This window comes from Zootermopsis nevadensis, unplaced genomic scaffold, assembly GCF_977971745.1.
Source record: "Zootermopsis nevadensis isolate Lab colony 2312 unplaced genomic scaffold, Znev_1.0 Znev_ptg000011l, whole genome shotgun sequence".
NCBI lineage: Eukaryota > Metazoa > Arthropoda > Insecta > Blattodea > Termopsidae > Zootermopsis > Zootermopsis nevadensis.
In genome coordinates this window covers 8,769,098-8,788,484 of record NW_028259143.1, presented here as the reverse complement: position 1 = coordinate 8,788,484, position 19,387 = coordinate 8,769,098, and the positions used below count along the sequence as shown (strand labels likewise).

The 19,387-nt window shown below is 36.1% G+C and overlaps 2 protein-coding genes across 3 annotated transcripts in view; one reads left to right on the top strand and one right to left on the bottom strand.

Moving 5' to 3' along the window:
- csul (protein arginine N-methyltransferase 5) overlaps positions 1-17,906 on the bottom strand; it is a 546,076-nt gene extending 528,170 nt beyond the window's left edge. For both annotated transcript variants that reach the window (XM_087347239.1, XM_087347240.1), the window contains exon 1: positions 17,665-17,906. The gene's annotated coding sequence lies outside the window, so the exon portion shown is untranslated. The remainder of the gene's footprint in view (positions 1-17,664) is intronic.
- Positions 442-9,367, top strand: LOC110834221 (carboxypeptidase B). Its single transcript, XM_022073179.2, has 9 exons — positions 442-549; positions 1,578-1,787; positions 3,107-3,194; positions 3,459-3,767; positions 4,964-5,060; positions 5,701-5,846; positions 6,491-6,547; positions 6,714-6,798; positions 8,321-9,367. The coding sequence occupies exons 1-9, from the start codon at positions 485-487 to the stop codon at positions 8,503-8,505; spliced, it is 1,242 nt and encodes a 413-aa protein (XP_021928871.1). The 5' UTR covers positions 442-484; the 3' UTR covers positions 8,506-9,367.
- Positions 17,907-19,387: the final 1,481 nt, after the last annotated feature.

Sequence of the window (19,387 nt, the reverse complement as noted above, 5' to 3'; positions counted from 1 at the left end):
TCATAAATGGAGATTAGAACTGCGTACAGAATTTTTAACCAGGAAACCTGGATGAAAGAGATACCTTGGAAAGCTATATTAGATGGAAGGATAATATTAAAATTTGTCCTAAAGTCGTATGATGTGGAGGTGGGCACGGTGTAGAAACGTCGGTAAATATTTACCATACTACACTGTAGAACATCCCACAAGACGACCATCTTTAAATTGTGCATTTATTAGCTGTTACATAATTATATATACACGTACTAATAATAGATTGTTTAATTTTTGAGGCTCAATTAGGAGAAAGGAAACTATTTTGTGCTATATTGGCAGAATTAAATCTATCATAATTAAATCGCAATCCACGTGTTGAAGATATTGGAATCTTTTCTTTTTATAGATAAAATTCAGTTCGATATTGTTAAGTGTTACAGATAAGCCTCAGATATGTTGTTTTGTATAAATGCAAGCCCAGCTGCGGGTGTCCTACTGTTGAAACATGCGTCTTATACTGCTGGCAGCTCTACTAGGCGTCGCCATTGCGAGCCGGGTATCCTATGAGGGGTAAGTGAACACAAATTATATTACACGGAATAGTTTATATGAAAAATGACCTATAACATAACTGGATACGAGAGTATTATTTATATTCCATCCAATATAAATATGTTTTTTACTTTGAAAATACAGAAGAGCGTTCAAAAAACTTGGGGAAAATAAATTTCATTGCGTAAAAATAATTTACTAGAATAATTATTTAAATTCCATTCTATAAATGTCGGCTGTTTTTTGGCATAACTCTCATTATCTACAGAGTTGTTAGGAAAATAACAAGGAAGTTTTCAATTTCGGCGTAAGTGTTTACAGAATGTTGATAATACCAAAATTAGTGCTAGGTAAATTTTATCTTTTATCATTTGATCATACAAAATAAAGTTTTACAACATGCACAGGAATGTCGCGGATTTACTGGACATTTAAGAAATTTTCAGTGTTTTTTGAGACGTGTCGTTTTCAAACTCTTTAGAATAATCTTGTTGCTTTTTACGAGGGAAAAAGAACTAAGTTACATAATATTACTTAAGTGTAACTCTCTAAGAAATAAAATAAAATCCAAAACATGCACTCAGGCCCGTTTTGTAATCGGCTCAATCAAAATGCATAAACTAAGCACATAAATGTATTTTGTAAATTCCTACATACAACAATTTAAATCGGAAGTTCATGGGATTAAGTGACTGAAAGGTAAAAGGTCCACTGATTAACATTCAATCCTCTGTAAAGCAATGAACATATATGCATTCGGACTATATTCTAATTTTCATTAAATACATATTCTTCCTCAGAAAAGTATTATTTACCAGATCAATAATTTAATAGTACTATTCAATTATCAATTTAACTGTTAATTTTTATCTAATTCATTCTACTAAGACAAATTCTGAATTTCTTTGCTTAATTTTTAATTTCAAATGTGTTATTAAAATAATTTATAACAAAACTCAGTTAATAATTTTGAGTTTATAAAAGATGATGCAAACTAGCGAAGAAATTTTGCTAAACGATGTTTAAAATTATCAAATTTCGGCCAGGTACAAGGTGCTGCGTCTGATTCCCAATGAGGAAAAACTGCAGCTCCTTAAGACGTTCAGGGACCGTCAGGGGTTCGACTTCTGGAACGAACCACACAAACATGGTGAAAAGCTCGACATCATGGTGTCTCCCGTGGAACAGCCTTCCTTCCTAAACTTTCTCGAAGACAACAAGATTGGCTTCACGGTTCTCAACGAAAACGTTCAAACGTAAGTAATTTAACTTCGTTGCCTGGTATTCATGTTAGAGTCACTTGCGACGAGTAATCATTGCGTACCAACACTGTGGATGTACAGACCTAAGGTTCAACATTCGAAACACAAAGCCCGCTGACGGACACGAATCTCATCAACATACATTTCCTAGTCTCACAACATTTTCGCAATTCTATAAAAGTCAAATTCTGTAAATATTAAATGCATATGGACTTATCAGTTATTAGTACTTCACTTCATTTGTGAACACAGGTATCCGTCATTATACGCGATCTCACTTTACGTGTTTTCGCTATAACGCGATTTAAAAAAAATGTATCTCAGTATTACTTTGTACTGTAACTGAAAATCGACCTCCATGAAAAAAACGTAATGACAATGCCCGAAATGCTGCCAGCGGCAAGAAACAAAGGAAATCTCTAACCCTCGTGGAAAAATTAGATGTGAATAAGTGGTCTGAATGTAGCGAACGGATCGTTGACGTAGCATGGCAAATGGCTTAATTTTTAAACACACTGGCAATGGCATTAGTGTCATTAACGAGAATAATCCTAACAGAGAGAAAAGCACTAAAGTTTCTAGAGAGATTCAGAACTCTTTGGCTTGTTACAAAAAACTCTACAGGAGGAGAAACAAATTCTGTCCGCCAACTGTCTCTTGACCATTTCTTCAATGGAGCTGAAAATCGTCAGTCCGCCGACCCAGGGCCTTCAAAGGAGCCAGAAAAGGATGATCTAGACTCGCCTGTATCAGTTGATTCATCATACGATTAAATTAATTACAGTATCAATGTACTAATTGAATAAAAAATAAATAAATGATTTTTTCTAAATTTTGGATGATTATTTTTAATTTTGGAACGCATCCCTATTTTACCCATGTATGTACAAGTTAATTAACTTTACGCGATTTCACTTTACGCGGAGATTTCTCGGAACTAATTAATTTCGTAATGCGAGGGATAACTGTAATATGTTGCTTAGTTACTTCAAAACCAAATTATGTCCTAAATTACATGATAACTGGTTAATTAATAATACCTATCTCTTCAAGTGTTAGATTGTTTTATATTTACTTTAATTAAACAATTAAATTAACTCAGTACTTTATACATTTCAAAGGAATATTTATTACAGTTTACACAGTAAATAAAATAACATCGATGTGATTCGTTTACCATAATACGAGTATGTGCCTAACTCCGATACTTAGAATGCTACATAAAACTTTGAGAATGTGTTACATTTCTAATTTCTAGTCATGTATGTAGCTTTAAAATTGATACTGTCCTAAAAATAACAAAATGTCTTCAGGTTGATTGATGCTGAAATTAAACATCAGGCAACGGTGCCTAAAACCCCCCGGGAGATCTCATTTAACCAATACTACAGACACAGCGAGGTAAGTGGTACATTATGTAAGCATCTATCTTATGGATCAATTTGTTTGCATGGGTGTGAAATACGAAAATTGAGTTACAAAGTGAACATTAGGCATGAGCCCTTTTAGAAAGAAACAGTTACAGAATTAAAATAAAAATAAAATACGTACTTTAATTATGCTGTATAAATTTAATCAATTCGAAAAGCAAATATAGCTAAGAAAACTATTACTCCGTGGTATTTGTTGCTGAATAACGTAAAATATTTGCTCATTCCTAACCAGATTAACATCTACCTAGAAGAATTAGCCGTCCAGTACCCCGACCTAGTTCAACTAGAATCAATTGGACTGAGTTATGAGAATCGAGAAATGGTGGTGATAAAGATCTCGACAGGAGGCAATGGAAATCGACCCGCAGTGCTTGTAGATGGTGGAATCCACGCCAGGGAGTGGATTGCCCCGGCAATGGCACTGTACATCATCCAACAACTGGTGGAAAACAATGCTGCCAACAGCGATCTTACTGATGAAGTAGACTGGTACATTCTGCCCGTACTTAATCCTGATGGGTATGAATATTCCCACACCAGTGTAAGTAAAATTCCTCGACACGCTTTACTTCCATAGAATAAAATATATTGTGCCTCATATATACTAAAGTATATGATGTAACAAATAGCGAATGGTTTTCCAGTTAAATGAAATATGTAAGTTACGCCTTTGTCACTTGAAAAGTATGCCGACAAAATTTGAGTTCCTGCCAAATAAGTTGCATTCAAATGTTAGTTCCCATGTCTTTAAAACGTGCCATTTCAATTAAAATATTTGGGCTGTAACGTTGTGCAGTCTTTTACACAGTTCTCAAGATTCCTAAAAAAGGATCGCCTCCATCTTCAGGGTAGAAAGTCCTATTCTGAATCCATATAACGACAGTCGGCATTTTACCGTAGTAAAAACTTCAAATCGAAAACTGTATTTCATTTCCTAACATGAAATTTGTAACTCGCAGTCATTTTAAAATTAAATTTACGTTAAATTTTTCTTCTCTCTAAGAAATCCAGGGTTCCGACCAGGTTATGATTTCACGGGCCACTTATAACTTACAAAACTGAAACAAAACTACACACTGCTATCCATTAACCTATTTCCAATATTTAGTGCTCAGTCAGCATTTATTTAATTGTATCATTGAGAGACACGAAGAAACAAATCCTATATTTCTGGGAATTAAGATTCTCATAGAAATTAAGATGTCAATTGCCGTCTTTTCTGTTGTGATACAATTTAGTTTTGTAAACAGAGGCGAAAATGTACTCCGAAACATTGGTAACCACCTAAAAGATTATACGGCTTCACTGCTCACAAGACCAAAACCGACAAAACATGAGTTGAGTGCCGGTTGCATATCGTGTAACGTATGCGATATTAAATGGTGGTCCCGTAATGCCTTGAAACATGGATAGTTTTGTCCAAATATGCAAATGCTACGGAAAAAGACCTCCTATTTCTGGACGACCTGTAGATTGGAAAAGTGTAGAGTGATAATAATATTGAAATTTACAGTTTCAATAATCTGGCAAGACCTTCCAGCCTAAGTTTCAGTAAAACGTGGTTATATTTATGGTACAATTAAAATCCAAATGCATATTTTTAGAGAAAGGCATGTTACTCATTTCATGGCCTTGTATATGTTCAGGTAAACTTTTTTATATATTTTCTACCTGTAGGTTTAATGAACTAGTAAGTCAAGATTTTTTAAGTTATAATATAAAAACTTGCATTCATAGGATCGTATGTGGAGGAAATCAAGGTCAGCCATACCAACGACGACTCAGGTATGCAGAGGTGTTGACCAAAATAGGAATTACGATTTCCACTGGATGGGTGAGTTTCGTTTGCAATTTCATTAATATTATTTTTGAAGATTTTGGGCTCAAAGAAAAACACCTGCAAAAGAAAATATCCATAGGTATGTAGAAGTGTCTATATACAAGAAGTGAGTCGCTCATCTAGTTAAAGATTCCTCAGCTTTTACGGGACACGAAGGTAAATTACCGTGTTCACAAAATCCAGCCTCTAGTACCTAACCTGAGCCAGATGAATCCATCCCCTCTGAGTCTATGTAATATTAAAATTAATATCCTCAAAAACTCCCAGACAGCATGATTTCCTCTCGTGTTTTCCAACCATTTCTCAACGTCCCCATGCGTGCTACATACCTCGCCAACCTCACGTCTTTGATTTCTTATCTTAATAAAATTAAGTATAAATCATCATACATTTTTCTGGGTCCCTTGTTGCGTATCTTCTGAGCACTCTATTCTTTGACATCAATAGTAAATGTTCTCTTAATAAGAGGGAACAAACATCACGCCCTATAAAAGCAACAAGCAAGATTATGGTTTTCGCCATTCAACCACCTGACACGTCTGGTAGCCGTGAAAGCTTCAGATAGTACAAAGTTTTGTGTATTTTAATCTTCGTGGTTTTAGTTCTTAAAATGGATTTGTATTTTTCAATTCAGAGAATGGAGCCAGCGATTACCCCTGTTCTGAGATTTATGCCGGCGAGGAAGCTTTCTCTGAACCTGAGAACCAACATATACGCGATTTCGCAGAGGCCCATAAGGATCAAATCAAGTTGTACCTGACTTTCCACAGTTACGGCGAAGTACGTCTTGCACTTAGTTATATTCACGCACATTCTTTCCAACACAAACTCAAAGCATTTCTAATTCCATAACACGATCTGGATGCAAAAGGTGAAGCTGTATAAGCGTGTACATAACCAACCATGTATAAAAACACGTACACATATATATACATACATAGACCCCGTTATTAATAAAAACCCATTTTTTATATTCTGACTCTCGCTGCATGACTTGTTACATACATGCATACGTATATACATAATCTTCATAGAATAAAATATTATCAACACGTATTAATTTCCTAAACTCGTTTTCACGTAACGAACTACTTTAATTATATAAAACATTTATAAATCTATAGGAGTACTTAATTTTTGCGTGAGGTTAATATTGACATACCAAAGGATTTACGTACAATTACATGGCGTTTCAAATGTAAAGTTTCGTCATTAAGGGGGAAAATGTTAAACAAAATATTATTTGGTTTTATTTTAAACTTAAAATGCATTCCTTCTTTGAGATTTGATCATTATGGCATAGAATGTTCCATTAACTTCCTTAACGTACACGTTTTGACATTAGTGGAGCAAGCAAGGTGGTGTAAGTTTTAATGTCGTTATAAAAAACGAGTCATTATAATAATATGTGTGATCTTTTCCAGTACCTCTTGTACCCATGGGGATACACTTCGGCTCTTCCTTCAGACTGGCAGACATTGGTATGTATTTAGTTTTAATTTTCAGTACACTAAACTGGGTAATGCACACGAAACAATACGTCCCGTAAAATAAAGTATTCCATGTCTTTAATTCATATGCCGAAATAAGGATTGTAACTACTTGTTCGTACACCTGGTAATATATCTTCCTCAATTCTGTGTACAGCAAGCCTTGGCTGAGGAAGTAGATGACGCCCATGCAGCAGCAGGTGGAAACCATTTCAGCATAGGAACTTCTACAAATGTCCTGTGTAAGTAAACTAGAAATGAGGTACTGTATTCATTATATACTTCTACGTTCAGACTGGGTCAGTATTCTTTTTCAGAGATTGAGTCTTCAACTCATAAAAATAAACTTAAGGTCCAAAACACTCCACTTCTATTTCATAGGAAGGATATTTAGCAATAACGTACCACGAGTCAGGTTAAATCGGTAAAATTATTTGTAATCGAAAAACAAAATCACGATGGACATCTTCATTGTTTTAGGTTATTATCACATATAATTGTTAATATTACACATAACTCAAATTTTAATCATCAGATAACACAATTACTCTTAGACATTCGATTGCCATCTTTTGTACTGAGAATCACTGAGTCTGACGTCGACATGGAATTAATCTAATGGATTAAGGACTTCTTAGCAAACAGATGTGATATTTTCGGTTCTCGCGTCGGCGAATATGAAAATGGCTGTCTTCTGGGTTTTGTGCCGTGTAGTCTGGTTCATGTTTAACGACATTTTAGAGGTGCTTGCTGCTTCCATTATCAGCATCAGATATACAATAGTTTTCGATTTATGTCAGTTTATTGAGTGAAAACATAATTTTAAACACCAAGGTGCAAAAGGCGTGGACTGGTTATAACAGACTCAGGATATGGTCCACTGGAGATCACTTACGAACATGGGATTGAGCCTTTGAGTTCGCCCTGGACTTGCTATGCACTTCTCGTATTTCCTATGTGTTTTAAATTTACTGGCATTAGTTGTCAAAAAGATAATTCGTGGACTAAACTCAAATAATTCGCATATTTACTGTTACATTGATTTTAAAAGATTAGTAAACCTAAGATGGCTTACAGAGGAAAATGTTTCTTGGGTATATTCAAGAATATCAACGAAACATTCCCGTTTGACACAAAATAAAGCATTTTCAGTTCTGCTTGCGATGAAGCTCAGGTCTTCAGAATAGGCCTATACATGTTGCATACCAACAAAGTCTATTTTTCTTGGAAGACAAGACGGTGGAAAGGTATCGCCAGAATATACTTTAAATACATTTTGAGAGTGGGAATGGACAGAACGGACTTCGGGCCGTGTCGAATACTGGACTTCAGTATCAAGAAAGGCAAACCGCCGGGTTCTGCTACAAGAGTATTACTTCATCAGTTAATAATTATTTAGTTATTAGTAATGTAACTGGTTGTTAGTTATTATTGTTACCACTTAACAGTTACTTGGTTATTTTGTCATTAATAGGTAAAAAGTTGTTTCTTAGTTATTGCCCAGTTCGTTGAGTCAACCTTAACCGGTGTGACGCGGCACACTGCTGAGTAGCGAGGCTTTGGACAAAAAAAATATTGTATAAAATTAAACGCGAAAATTTAAAAAAATTGTTAATATGAATTTATTGTCCGCAAAATAAGTGCATTTAAAAATTAATTAAACTTCATCATCTTTCTGTTTTATGGTAATTTACGACATTTTACATGCCACTAATAACAGGAGCATGGGACCCCGTTCTGAGTAAGTTCATTTGTTGCCAACAGATGCTGCTGCTGGCGGAAGTGACGATTACATGAAAGGGGTTGTAGGAATCGACCTATCGTTCACAGTGGAACTGACAGATACCCCATACGGCTTCGAGCTACCTGCTTCGCTGATCGAGCCCACTGTCACGCGGTTCTTTGAGGGCGTTCGTGTGTTCGGAAGACACGTGAAGGAAAATTTCTGAGAAGAAAATTAATAAATCGTTCATACCATTTTATGCATATTTCCTTTATTTCGGATTTTAAATATTTTTCCCAAGTGGTGACACTTTGGATTATATTTCTGTCTCTCTACGTCTCACAGCACACCAAATCATGGTTCACTGTAATATGGTGTACCTACGTGTGCAATGAAATGTGGCAACATAAATTTAGCAAAAGAACATCATCATAGAATAAATAAATTACAAAGCAAAGCTTAACGAGACCTCGCTGGTATTTAATTATCAATGACATCAAATGTACTGAAAGTCATATTAGGTGAGGTAGAAGAGTTCTAATGGCGACAGCATTTTAATCCAACTTGTTGCAGACACTTCGTTGAACATCACTGCACAATATTTGAGGAACAGTACTTCAACAAACGATCTAACGCCATGGTTCAATGGCTTCCTTGAAAAACCAACAGTTCTTATGAAATACAATTCAATATTCTTAAATTGAAAAGTACGACGGTGAGATGGAAAGTAATGGTAGAGGTTCACACGAAGTTTCGTAAAATTACTTCAAATGTTTCCAAGTTATGAAAAGGGCATGCATACACGCATAACGATACCACAAGCAAACCAGAACTAAACTAAAGGAAAGAAGACTATCAGCGAATTTGAGTATCTCACTCACGCAATTTACTGTACTAAAGAAAATTTTCCGACATTGTTTGGAACAAAATGTGAAAGCAAAAACAGTACAGTCCAATAGTTTGGAACTATAATGATACTGCTGAATAAAATAATACATATAACAATAATGTAAATGTCATTATGTATAAAGTTTTACAGAAAAATGATATGTTTTAAATAAATAAATAATATGCATTATGTTAGAGTACGTACGAGTATATTATAAGTTATTTATCTGAAATCTTTCCTCTAGCTGCAACACCTGATACTTAAATAAAACAAGGATATACCCATAAATTTATCTATAGCAAGGACTTAATTATGTTTGCATAACTAACATTAAAACACACTTTAGTTTTTAAATACATCCAAGGCAATTTTCTAGTTTTACAAACTCAGAAAAAATTCAACTACGTTTCACATGTATGTTAAACTTGGATCGATTTGCTTCATGTTTAAAGCAGCATGACTTATCTTTCCCACTTCTATTGTCTTTTTATATAAAAGCATGTTTTGGAGAAGAGCTGGCAAAGATACGAAACTGGGAAGGAAAATCAGAAAATAGGCGAGACACGAGGATAAGAAAGAAGTCATTCCCGTTTAATTTTAACGAATTTTTACGGTAGTACAATAACAATAAAGGTCTACTTGAAACTTTACAGAGGTAGGAATGGATAGCAACCCGTGTTCGGAAGACTACGCGGCCCAGAACCTTTCTCGGAACCGGAGGCAAGAGCTCTAAAAGACTACACAAGTTGTATCTCGAACAACGACGCTACGGCGATGTAAGTCTTGTATGCTCACACAATTCGGAAAGAAATTGTTGTCATAAGTTAAAAGTTACTAACATGGCGGCAGTATGAAACTTCGAGGTTTTGACCCAGTTACTGGAAAACTTAACACAGACAGAATTTCAATTATCACTAAATCATGTCCTTTTCGATGTATAATTTCAGCGATCACCATATTGAATGACGAATATGAAATTAAGTAGGCGTTATAAATTCTTAGAACTTCGTTGAAGAAGAAAACAATTGTATAAAATTTGTAATTACCTATAATTTCTACAAGAATTTCAGGTTAATTAATGAATCTTTGCGTTTGTTGCACAAACTGAACCATTTATTTTGTTTCCGAATCTACTGGAAAAACCAAAATAATATTTTGTGTTAGGTGTCTACATTAAATGCTGTTGGGGATAATTTAATTTCGGTTTTCACTAATCCGACCGGCCTATAAAAGCTCATCTACGTGAAAAATAGTCTTCATAAAAACACTGGCGTAAGATAAAGGAATATTTCTTAATAAATGCGAAGTTTTATTTCAGAATACTTTTGACACAGTAAATATTTAACTAAGTACAAAGTCAGACGTCTGCTGATTTTATAAGCACTGATACCCACATTGAAATAAGTCTTACAACTTTAAATCTGTATCAAAAATAAAGAAGCAATGAGAACAATTGAGTATGAAAAATAAAAAAACGCGTTTCGTAAACGTGTGCACTCCAACGGAGTTTAAAATAGAAGTTAAAATATTTCAAACACGAGCGTTTTGTTTTTAATGTTCAGTATAATAATGTTTGATTCTACTCTTGACCTCAAAACAAGACAAGAAATATCACAGACGTGTAATACAGATTTTAGTCTGAAATTAAGCACGGGAGAATCTTGTGTTAAACATAGACTGTTGAGAACCAGCTCTTTACATTAATCCGTGTTTCATAAAACTGGAGTAATTGATATGATTTTTTTTGTGAGTTAGGGGCTTGGCCTATCACAAACGAGCCAAAATTTGTTAAGCCGATTAAAAACGCATGTAATAAGAACATGCAATCCACAACCTCTTATTTCTATAAATTACATTTTTCAAAAGTGATGTAATACAAAGTCATTCTTAATATCTTCTGGAACAGAATATACGAATATTAGTATTTTCTTTGAAACTCTGCTCTACGTTTCGCTATGTTTAAGGACATTTTGCCCCGCCATGACAAAATAGCTAGATGAACGAGGACTGATCTCTCATACAATATCAGATTCATTTTCAGTGTTTATATACCTGCTACAGTCAGAGGTGACAATCGATATGGCTAAAATGTTAAGTACTACAGAACTGAACATCACATATATTACGGTCTATTACATTTACATATAACCGGTAATCGGAGAACGTGACCTTTCAAAATCAGATGGAGTTTAGGCTGAATAGTTCACACTGCGAGAATAAATATAAAATTAAATAAAGTTGTTAGCTCTGGTGTCGCAACAGCCGTTCGTCCTATGAATCGTCACTCAACTATAAATTCGGTAGTTCATTATACAAACTTACATTCCTTTCATCAAATTGATATTTCTCGCTCTTAATACTGAATTATATTATTTACAATAATAAATTGTTTACGATATTTCTAACAATACTTATACATGCCTTGAAAGCTACAATATTTTAAAGCTCGTGTTGCTTTAAATTTTGCATCTGAAGTATTTATGGATACTTCATATCAGTACAGATTCACGTTTCTTTAATTTGCGGTGTTTTATGTTTTAAATAACCTAATGATATACTCCAAAAACGATTCCTGGAATGGAAAATTTGTCCTAAATGATGTACAGTCATACTTTTTGTGTAGTTTTGGCTCTAGTATTTTATAATCCTGTCGTCTGACAATTTTATATTTGATAACCACTGAATTATTTATCCTTCCAACAATATAACCTTTTTCAATATGGAAAGCAGGCCTGTATCAAGAGAAAGTTAAGATGACTGTAAACCGTTGAGACAAATAAGATAGCTTTCATTACAATCAGTACAAAAACTAGTTTAGACGCATTAACGTAATTCTAATTCTACATGAGCTACTCTTGTTATTTTTAGAATATTGTCTACCTATGGAGTTACACAAAGAATGCACACGCAAACCTAAAGACTTTGGTAAGTATCAAGTAACAGTAGACCTTAGCCACATTAAATAAACTTTTTTTATCTTTACAACGCAGTTACTTATCCTCAGGGTACTAAAGTTCAGTTCTTGAAGCGTTGGTGTTTTTCTCCATTAAACCACCTGACACGGCTGGTAGCCCGAGAATAATTCATTATACGTACTTAGTCGCCGTGAAAGCTTCAGATAATACATATTAAAAACATGTTTAATGCAATGCATTTCATGGACTTGTGACAATTTTTAAAACAAACACAAAAACACTAGCGGATCTATTAAAATACAGAACTAAGACAAAAATCCGATTGTCTCTTACATCAATTGCCTTGAAAGCATCTGTTATTTGCAGTTTAATTTCAGTAAATAGTAGTATTTGCCATAATTCTCCATTAAGATCAAATATTGATGTGTCCATGTTGTTCCATTCTAGAAACTAATTTAAATAAGCCATTGCAGGGAAATCCGGTTTTAATATACATTATTATGTGCCTCTGTAACTGCACTGTCAGACCAGAAAAGCTAGAAAATAACATCTTCATATAAAATGGAAAATCTGACGTTATTTTATAGTCACTAGACGTTTCGGTATAAAATGTAACTCACGCATCTTGTTTCAGGACGGTATAGCACAAACCGTCAGCGAAGCCCTTGCGGCTATGGGAGATGACAGGTAAGGTTGGGACCTATGAGAACATCTTGTGTAACTTAATTCACTCAGAACACAAGCATGTGTTAAAATCAGGGCTGTGAAGTCGGAGTCGGAAGCAAATTTAGGTGGAGTCGGGGTCGATAAAAATGTACCGACTCCGACGTCGATATAAATTCTTAAGAACAATTTTTACACCGTGTAAACGGCCGGCAGACTCACACAATGGAAGATTCAACGACGCGTTCAGCCACATGGAGTTGGAATAAAGCTTTGCAACTTTGGTTCCGGTACCTTAATAATACAAATTGTCTACAAATCAACCGATTTCTGCGATAACCATTAAACTTATATTTAAATATAGGTTATAAGTCTCAAAAGTACGCTGATGATTCACTTTGTGGTGATGAAATCTCTTATGGTGTCGTTTACCATTTTAGTAGGTTTACCCTTATTAATACATATTGAGCTTTTATGAAGGAGTCGGAGATTTTAGTAACGATACCACAGCCCTGGACAAGACAATATAAGTACCGGGAATTTCCGAGTAGAGGCCTTTAAATTTTTCAAGGAATTTTGAAAGCCATTATTTTCAAACGCATTTTTCTACCGATCTGCAGGAATCTGAGTGACAATACTTATGGCAGCTTGAGGTCACGCACAGGTCACCGTCATGTCATAATCACGACAATATAAGTCCGTAGGTTTCCCGAATAAATGCTTTTAAATTTCTCAAGGTCATTCAAAGGTCATTTTGTCAAGAGCATATTTCTCCCAATCTGTAGGAATCTAAGTAACAATACTCATGTCAGTTTGAGGTCACGGACAGGTCATCGCCATGTCATAGTCACGACAATATAAGTCCAGTGGTTTTCCGAAGAGAGGCCTTTATAATATTCAAGGTATTTCGAAAGTCATTTTTTCAAACGCATATTTCTGCCGATCTGCAGGAACCTGAATGACTATAATCATGTCAGTTTGAGGTCATGAACAGGACAACGTCTCCACACGATCATAAGAAGATAAGTCCAAGATTTTTAGGAATACAGGCCTTTAAATTTTCGAAGCTCGAATGAAGAACAATTTTTCCCAGGCTTAATCTACCTAACTTTATTAAATTGAGTGACCATAACCATGTTAGTTTGAAGCCACTTATAGATAAACTTCATTCATAAGTCAGGACCATTACATTCCAAAAGATGGGGCTACTTGAGAAAGATACGAGGCTCGTCCACAAAGTAAGTTTCCCTGGGGCCGTTTACAGAAACAAAACACAATTTCATGGAAATATTTATTGCAACAGATACAGCAAGTGTCCAGCTATTTTTCAACATATTCGCCACCGGAATTGAGACATTTGTCATACGGTGGGACCAACTTTTGAATACCTGTGTCGTAGAAGTCTGCCGCCTGGGATTGGAACCACTGTATGACATCCATCTCCGCCTCTCTGTCATTCTCAAAACGCTGACGCTGACCGGACAGGAATTTATTGAGGTGTAGGAAAAGACGAAAATCACTGGGAGCGAGGTCCGGGCTGTAGGGTGAATGATTAAACACCTCCCAGCTGAACTCCTGCAGGAGACTTGCTGTCCGTCGAGCCGTGTGCGGCCTAGCGTTATCACTGACCGCACTTCACAGTCGGCGGGAGCTGGAATAAGAACCTCCATCTTCAACACCTGCAACGATGCTACTGTGAGAACGCGGGAAGTACCGTTAGTGCATGCGCCATGCTACGTCATTGCTCTATCACGTACGCACAGTCGCTTCGCGCAATATGAGGTTTGCTAGCTGTGGGACGAGTGGGAAACTTACTTTGTGGACGCGCCTCGTAGATTCGTTTAGTTAGGTTGGGTTAGGTTACGCTGGGTTGGGTTAGCTTATGTTAGGTTGGTTAGGTTATGTTTGGTTAGGTTAAGTTATGTTAGGTTAGTTTACGGGAGGTTGGCCGATTGATAGGTTTGGCTATGTTTGTCCAGGGCGGGCTTCAGTGACCGAAAGGCCCCAAATGGCCAAAAGGGCCTAAATGTCCCAGAGGGCCTAAAATGTCCAAAGGGCCTAATTGGTCCACAGGGCCTAATTGGCAAAGAGCCTAACTTGACAACAAGGCCTATATAGCTCAAAGTCCTAAATGACCCAAAGGCCAGTTTTGTAAATTTACGTTATGTTAGGTTGTTAAGTTTGGTTTGGATAGGTTGGGTTGGGTTAGGTTAGGTTAGGTTAGGTTAGGTTAGGTTAGGTTAGGTTAGGTTATGTTAGGTTGGGTTAAGTTAGGTTAGGTTAAGTCAGGTAAGTTAAGGGTAGATTATATAAGGTGGTTGTTTTACAATGGGTTGGGTTGTCCTGGAGAATTAATATCGTGTTCAATGGGTGGTCGTGGGGGATGTCTTGGAGAAGTGCTGGAGAATCCTGGAGAATTCCAGAATTCCTGGAGAATTCCTGGAAAAGTCCTAGAGTAATGTTGGAGAAGTCTTGGAGACGCTATGCAAAATTTTATTTATCCTGGTTAAAATTCTAAAAATAATGTTCATCCTACTATTTTATTTTACAAGGGAAGCTAGATATATATACTGTGTCATGACCGTTCGTCTTTGTGCGTTTGTGTGTTTCCTATTTTGATGTCTTATGAAGCAACTGAAGGACTTTAACTAAAGCTGGTAAAAACATCACGTCAGTAGAAGCCATTCTATATTTTTACTTTCCACTAAAATTACCTGTAATCGACAATAATGAAATGGTGGTCTGCTGGTTCTGAAAGTGGACTGTTCGATGGCAAACACAAAAGTTGTGTGGGGTCTTCCCTCATTCGATTGAGCTTTGGAATGTTTATGTTCACACTTGAGGGGCAAGGCTACATTAGGGTGAAGTTACGATGTAAACACAAGCAGATAGGGAAATAATGGCTGATTATTCCGAGAATGGTAAAATATTAAATACACTCAGTGAGCAAAATGAGGAACTTAGTGTTAGAGCAGGCGGTACATATAGTTACCACTGCGCTTTAAAATGTTGATGCCGTCTGTTCTGTGATATTTCAATATGGTGTTTCAGCTCAAGCTTCCGGCACAGGTCTCGACTGGATGAGCGGTGCTGTGGGAATTCTTTTATCCTACACTGTTAAGATCACCCAAACTCTGTATAAGAAATGTGATACGAGCGACTCTGATCGAGTCAACTTTCAGAAAGTTCTTCCCGGCTGTTCGCGTGTTTGGTAATTATGTTAAGGAGCACTACTAAAATCAGAACCTGTGTTCACAACTGCAGAATTGATTACCAAGAATAATATTAAATCATGATAACTATATGTACAATTTCATTTTCGGAATAGTGGCGCATTTAACAACCGAAGCAAATAAGTATGATAACACGAATATGACGCACGTGTCGAATCATGTAACCACGTTAATACAATTTCTAATTTAAGAGTTGTGTACATGTAAATTTGAGAGGATGATATCAAGCGGAATCTATGGGAGATAGGAGTTGAAGGCCATTAGATGTTGCTGGCCCAGAACGGGGACAGGTGGATGGCTTTGGTTAATTCGTCGATGAACCTTCGTGTTCCCTAATCCATCTATTTAGTTAGTTCATGTAAAATAATATTAACGATAAACACAAATTTGTTAGTTAGAACAGTATAATCATGGGGGAATCAACACAAAGATAGCAACAAAGAAAATTCCGAAAGTATTAATACAAAGAAGTTTTATGTTCGAATATTGGCAATTCCTATTGTAATATACTTTTTCCTGAAAACCCATTTCAAAATCAAAGGTTCGTCTTACAATCGATAGCGTCTTAAAATCAAGGAAATAACAGTATTGATAAACTGAGTAACAATACAAAACAGTCTACGCTACACTTGCCTAGTTAGTAATAGCGCCGTTAAATAAACTACAAATAAATGTGTAATGGAATGCTATAATACAAGCTTAAGTAGTTCACGAAGAAATTTGTTGACGAGTAATAACGCAACAGGCATTCAAAGCGTTATTGTTACTCTCAACACACCATCACGAAAGTAACCAGAATGCGTATGGGTAAGGTACCATAAATTCTTAATCTCAGTACTAGATTGAGGTGAGTGGCTAGATTCAAGATCCGTGATGGCGTCCTTAAGAGTAAAGACATCTTAGAACACGCAGCGTAGCAAGACTAGCAAAGTTGTCGCGCGGTAAGGGCGGTGAAATCCTTCCCTCCGTCCTTCCCAAATTACACGACGCGTGAACATGATCGCCGTATTGCAAAGTCGTTCCCAGTAATGCACTCATCGCAAAAGTATGCGATGTGCATATCACATATAGGCTGCGCATATGACCACACATAACCTACAATTACACTTAATTCTTAAAATCGGCCCATGCCAAAATATTCCGCATTTCTGGTCTACTTTTCGCTGACTAAAAGGCTCAAAGAATGTCCATGAACACCCTCCTTTCACTACAATTCATCTACACAACTTGCACCTTAGATCATATTGCTTATGGTGACAGACTTGCCACGCAAAAGAAATTCTGGAAATAGCACTGTAGTTGTTAACAATCGATAATAAATAAATCAGAGAAATAAAATATTTCTCCTGTCTTTATGTTGACACTGCATGAATTTTCAAAGCAGCCGTACGTACATCAAAGCAGACCTACTTACAGATAGGGAACTCTGATGGTGCTACACACCGCACTAGTTTTGATCATATGTAATTTAATTTGCGAAATCCATAATGAACCGAAGAGTGTAAGCCACTTACAAAATTAAACAAAAGAAACAGTTCAATTTCCATGTACGAGCTGCTTTTAATAAACACATAAAGAAAACACACATTTCATTAATCATTCAATAAAGAAAATAATTTGGGGGCATACGCTTCAAATCGTCTAAGTTAACTTGCGTTGAACTGAACACACACGTTTGTACTTACCAACGCACGCAGCGTCGATCATGTGATTCGATGAACCTTTCGTTCTGTAGTGGAATAAGGCCTAAGTCAGCTGTCCTAATGTTGCAGTCTGTTAGTTTCAAAACAAATTGAGGCCACAAATTACACTGCACATGAAAGCACACTACGCTAATTAGAAGCGTCTACATAACCTAAAAATTTGTTAACCAAACACTTCTTAACTAACCGGAATCTTCCATCACACCACCAACACTCTCCATGACGAACATACAACAGCGACACGTGTCCTTCATTAATAGGTACTGTGGTCACAGACAAAGCAATAGGTGTTAAAGCAGAACGGGGCGGTTTCAGTTATGTTTAAAATTCAACAAATGCCATCTACAGTTTTTCTTTTATCTTCCATAAGATAAAGTAGACAGAAAGTCTATAAATATGATAAAATGTAGTACATACATTTCTTCGAGTCACATAACCACAGATGTTTCAATTTCTACGAGCCAGAAGACAGTTTATGTCTTGTAGTGCCGTACAGTTGGCAGAGAACTTCAAATCATGCTTTTCAGTTACTAGAAAATTTAAATGATTTTTGGAAATAAAAATGTTTTGGCGATATTAGGAATCAGGGGTCCAAATACCGCCCACATCGGTGTTCAAATGTGGTCAGTGCTAATTGGGAAACGAAATTATTACATAAATATTTAAACATTATAGAAACCGGGCAAAATTATATTGAAAATAAATCAGTTTAACAAATGGGGGCATCGGCCAGGTTGGCATGTCAACAAAATTGATAATTTATAGATTAAATTCATATATGTCTATACGGTGCGTTATGCATTATTAGTGTTCATACGGCCAGTGCATCTGTTTCTTTCTCATTGTACAGCAACATCAGCATTGCACCCTTCTAGCATGACATAATTGTTACACCAAATATTTCCAATTTATAAATACGTTAATACAGCCCCCCGGCATGATCCCCTCGACATGTAACACCATCAATCTTACGGATTTTTTACGAGTTAACTCAAAGAAGTATGCTTGTCCATGTTGCTCTCCCTGGCTGCCTGCCGCATCTTTCGGCCGACATTTGTGCTACCATCTGTCGGTAGCCGAACAACCTACATGTTTTGCGATAAAACTGGCCAACAGCTGTAACGTTTTTCGTGAAATTTGGAATGGATATACCATTGCAGATTCCTTTAAAATCACACTTATAAATTTCCTGTCAGGCCAGTGTGATGACAGCTAAAAGTTTTAACAATGTGTGAATAGAAAACATGTTTGGAGTGAAAGGAAAAATGTTCCACAAATTCAGTGTTATAATAACATTAATTTGAATAGTAAAATATACAAACAGCATAAAATAATATCTCGCGAATCAATAATTCTGGTCAGTAATAATAATTAGTTCTGAATGAAAATGCTTCAAATTATCCAAATGTTCACCACATATACTGCCTGGTATGTATCATAACTCATGTTCAAGGTATCGGCAAACTATCAGGACAGCAACACTCAATGGAATCACAAAAATCAAACAGCAGCCACTGCAGATATTCCATTTCTCCTTCAGACATGTGGTGGCTAAGCAATTTGTCACTTCAACATTGATTGCTCTAAGTGATATGTGATGGGGGGCAAATTTTGTAATTTAGTCTTATGGGCATGATGCCATGTAGTCTCATGGGCAATTAGCCAAGTCTGGGAGGAACACTGGTAACCACCAACAAGAAAACAT

Coding starts and splice junctions, on each gene's coding strand:
- LOC110834221 (XM_022073179.2), top strand. CDS start 485: ATGCGTCTTATACTGCTGGCAGCTCTACTAGGCGTCGCCATTGCGAGC. Junction 550..1,577: donor AGCCGGGTATCCTATGAGGG/GTAAGTGAACAC, acceptor AATTTCGGCCAG/GTACAAGGTGCTGCGTCTGA. Junction 3,768..4,963: donor ATGAATATTCCCACACCAGT/GTAAGTAAAATT, acceptor TTGCATTCATAG/GATCGTATGTGGAGGAAATC.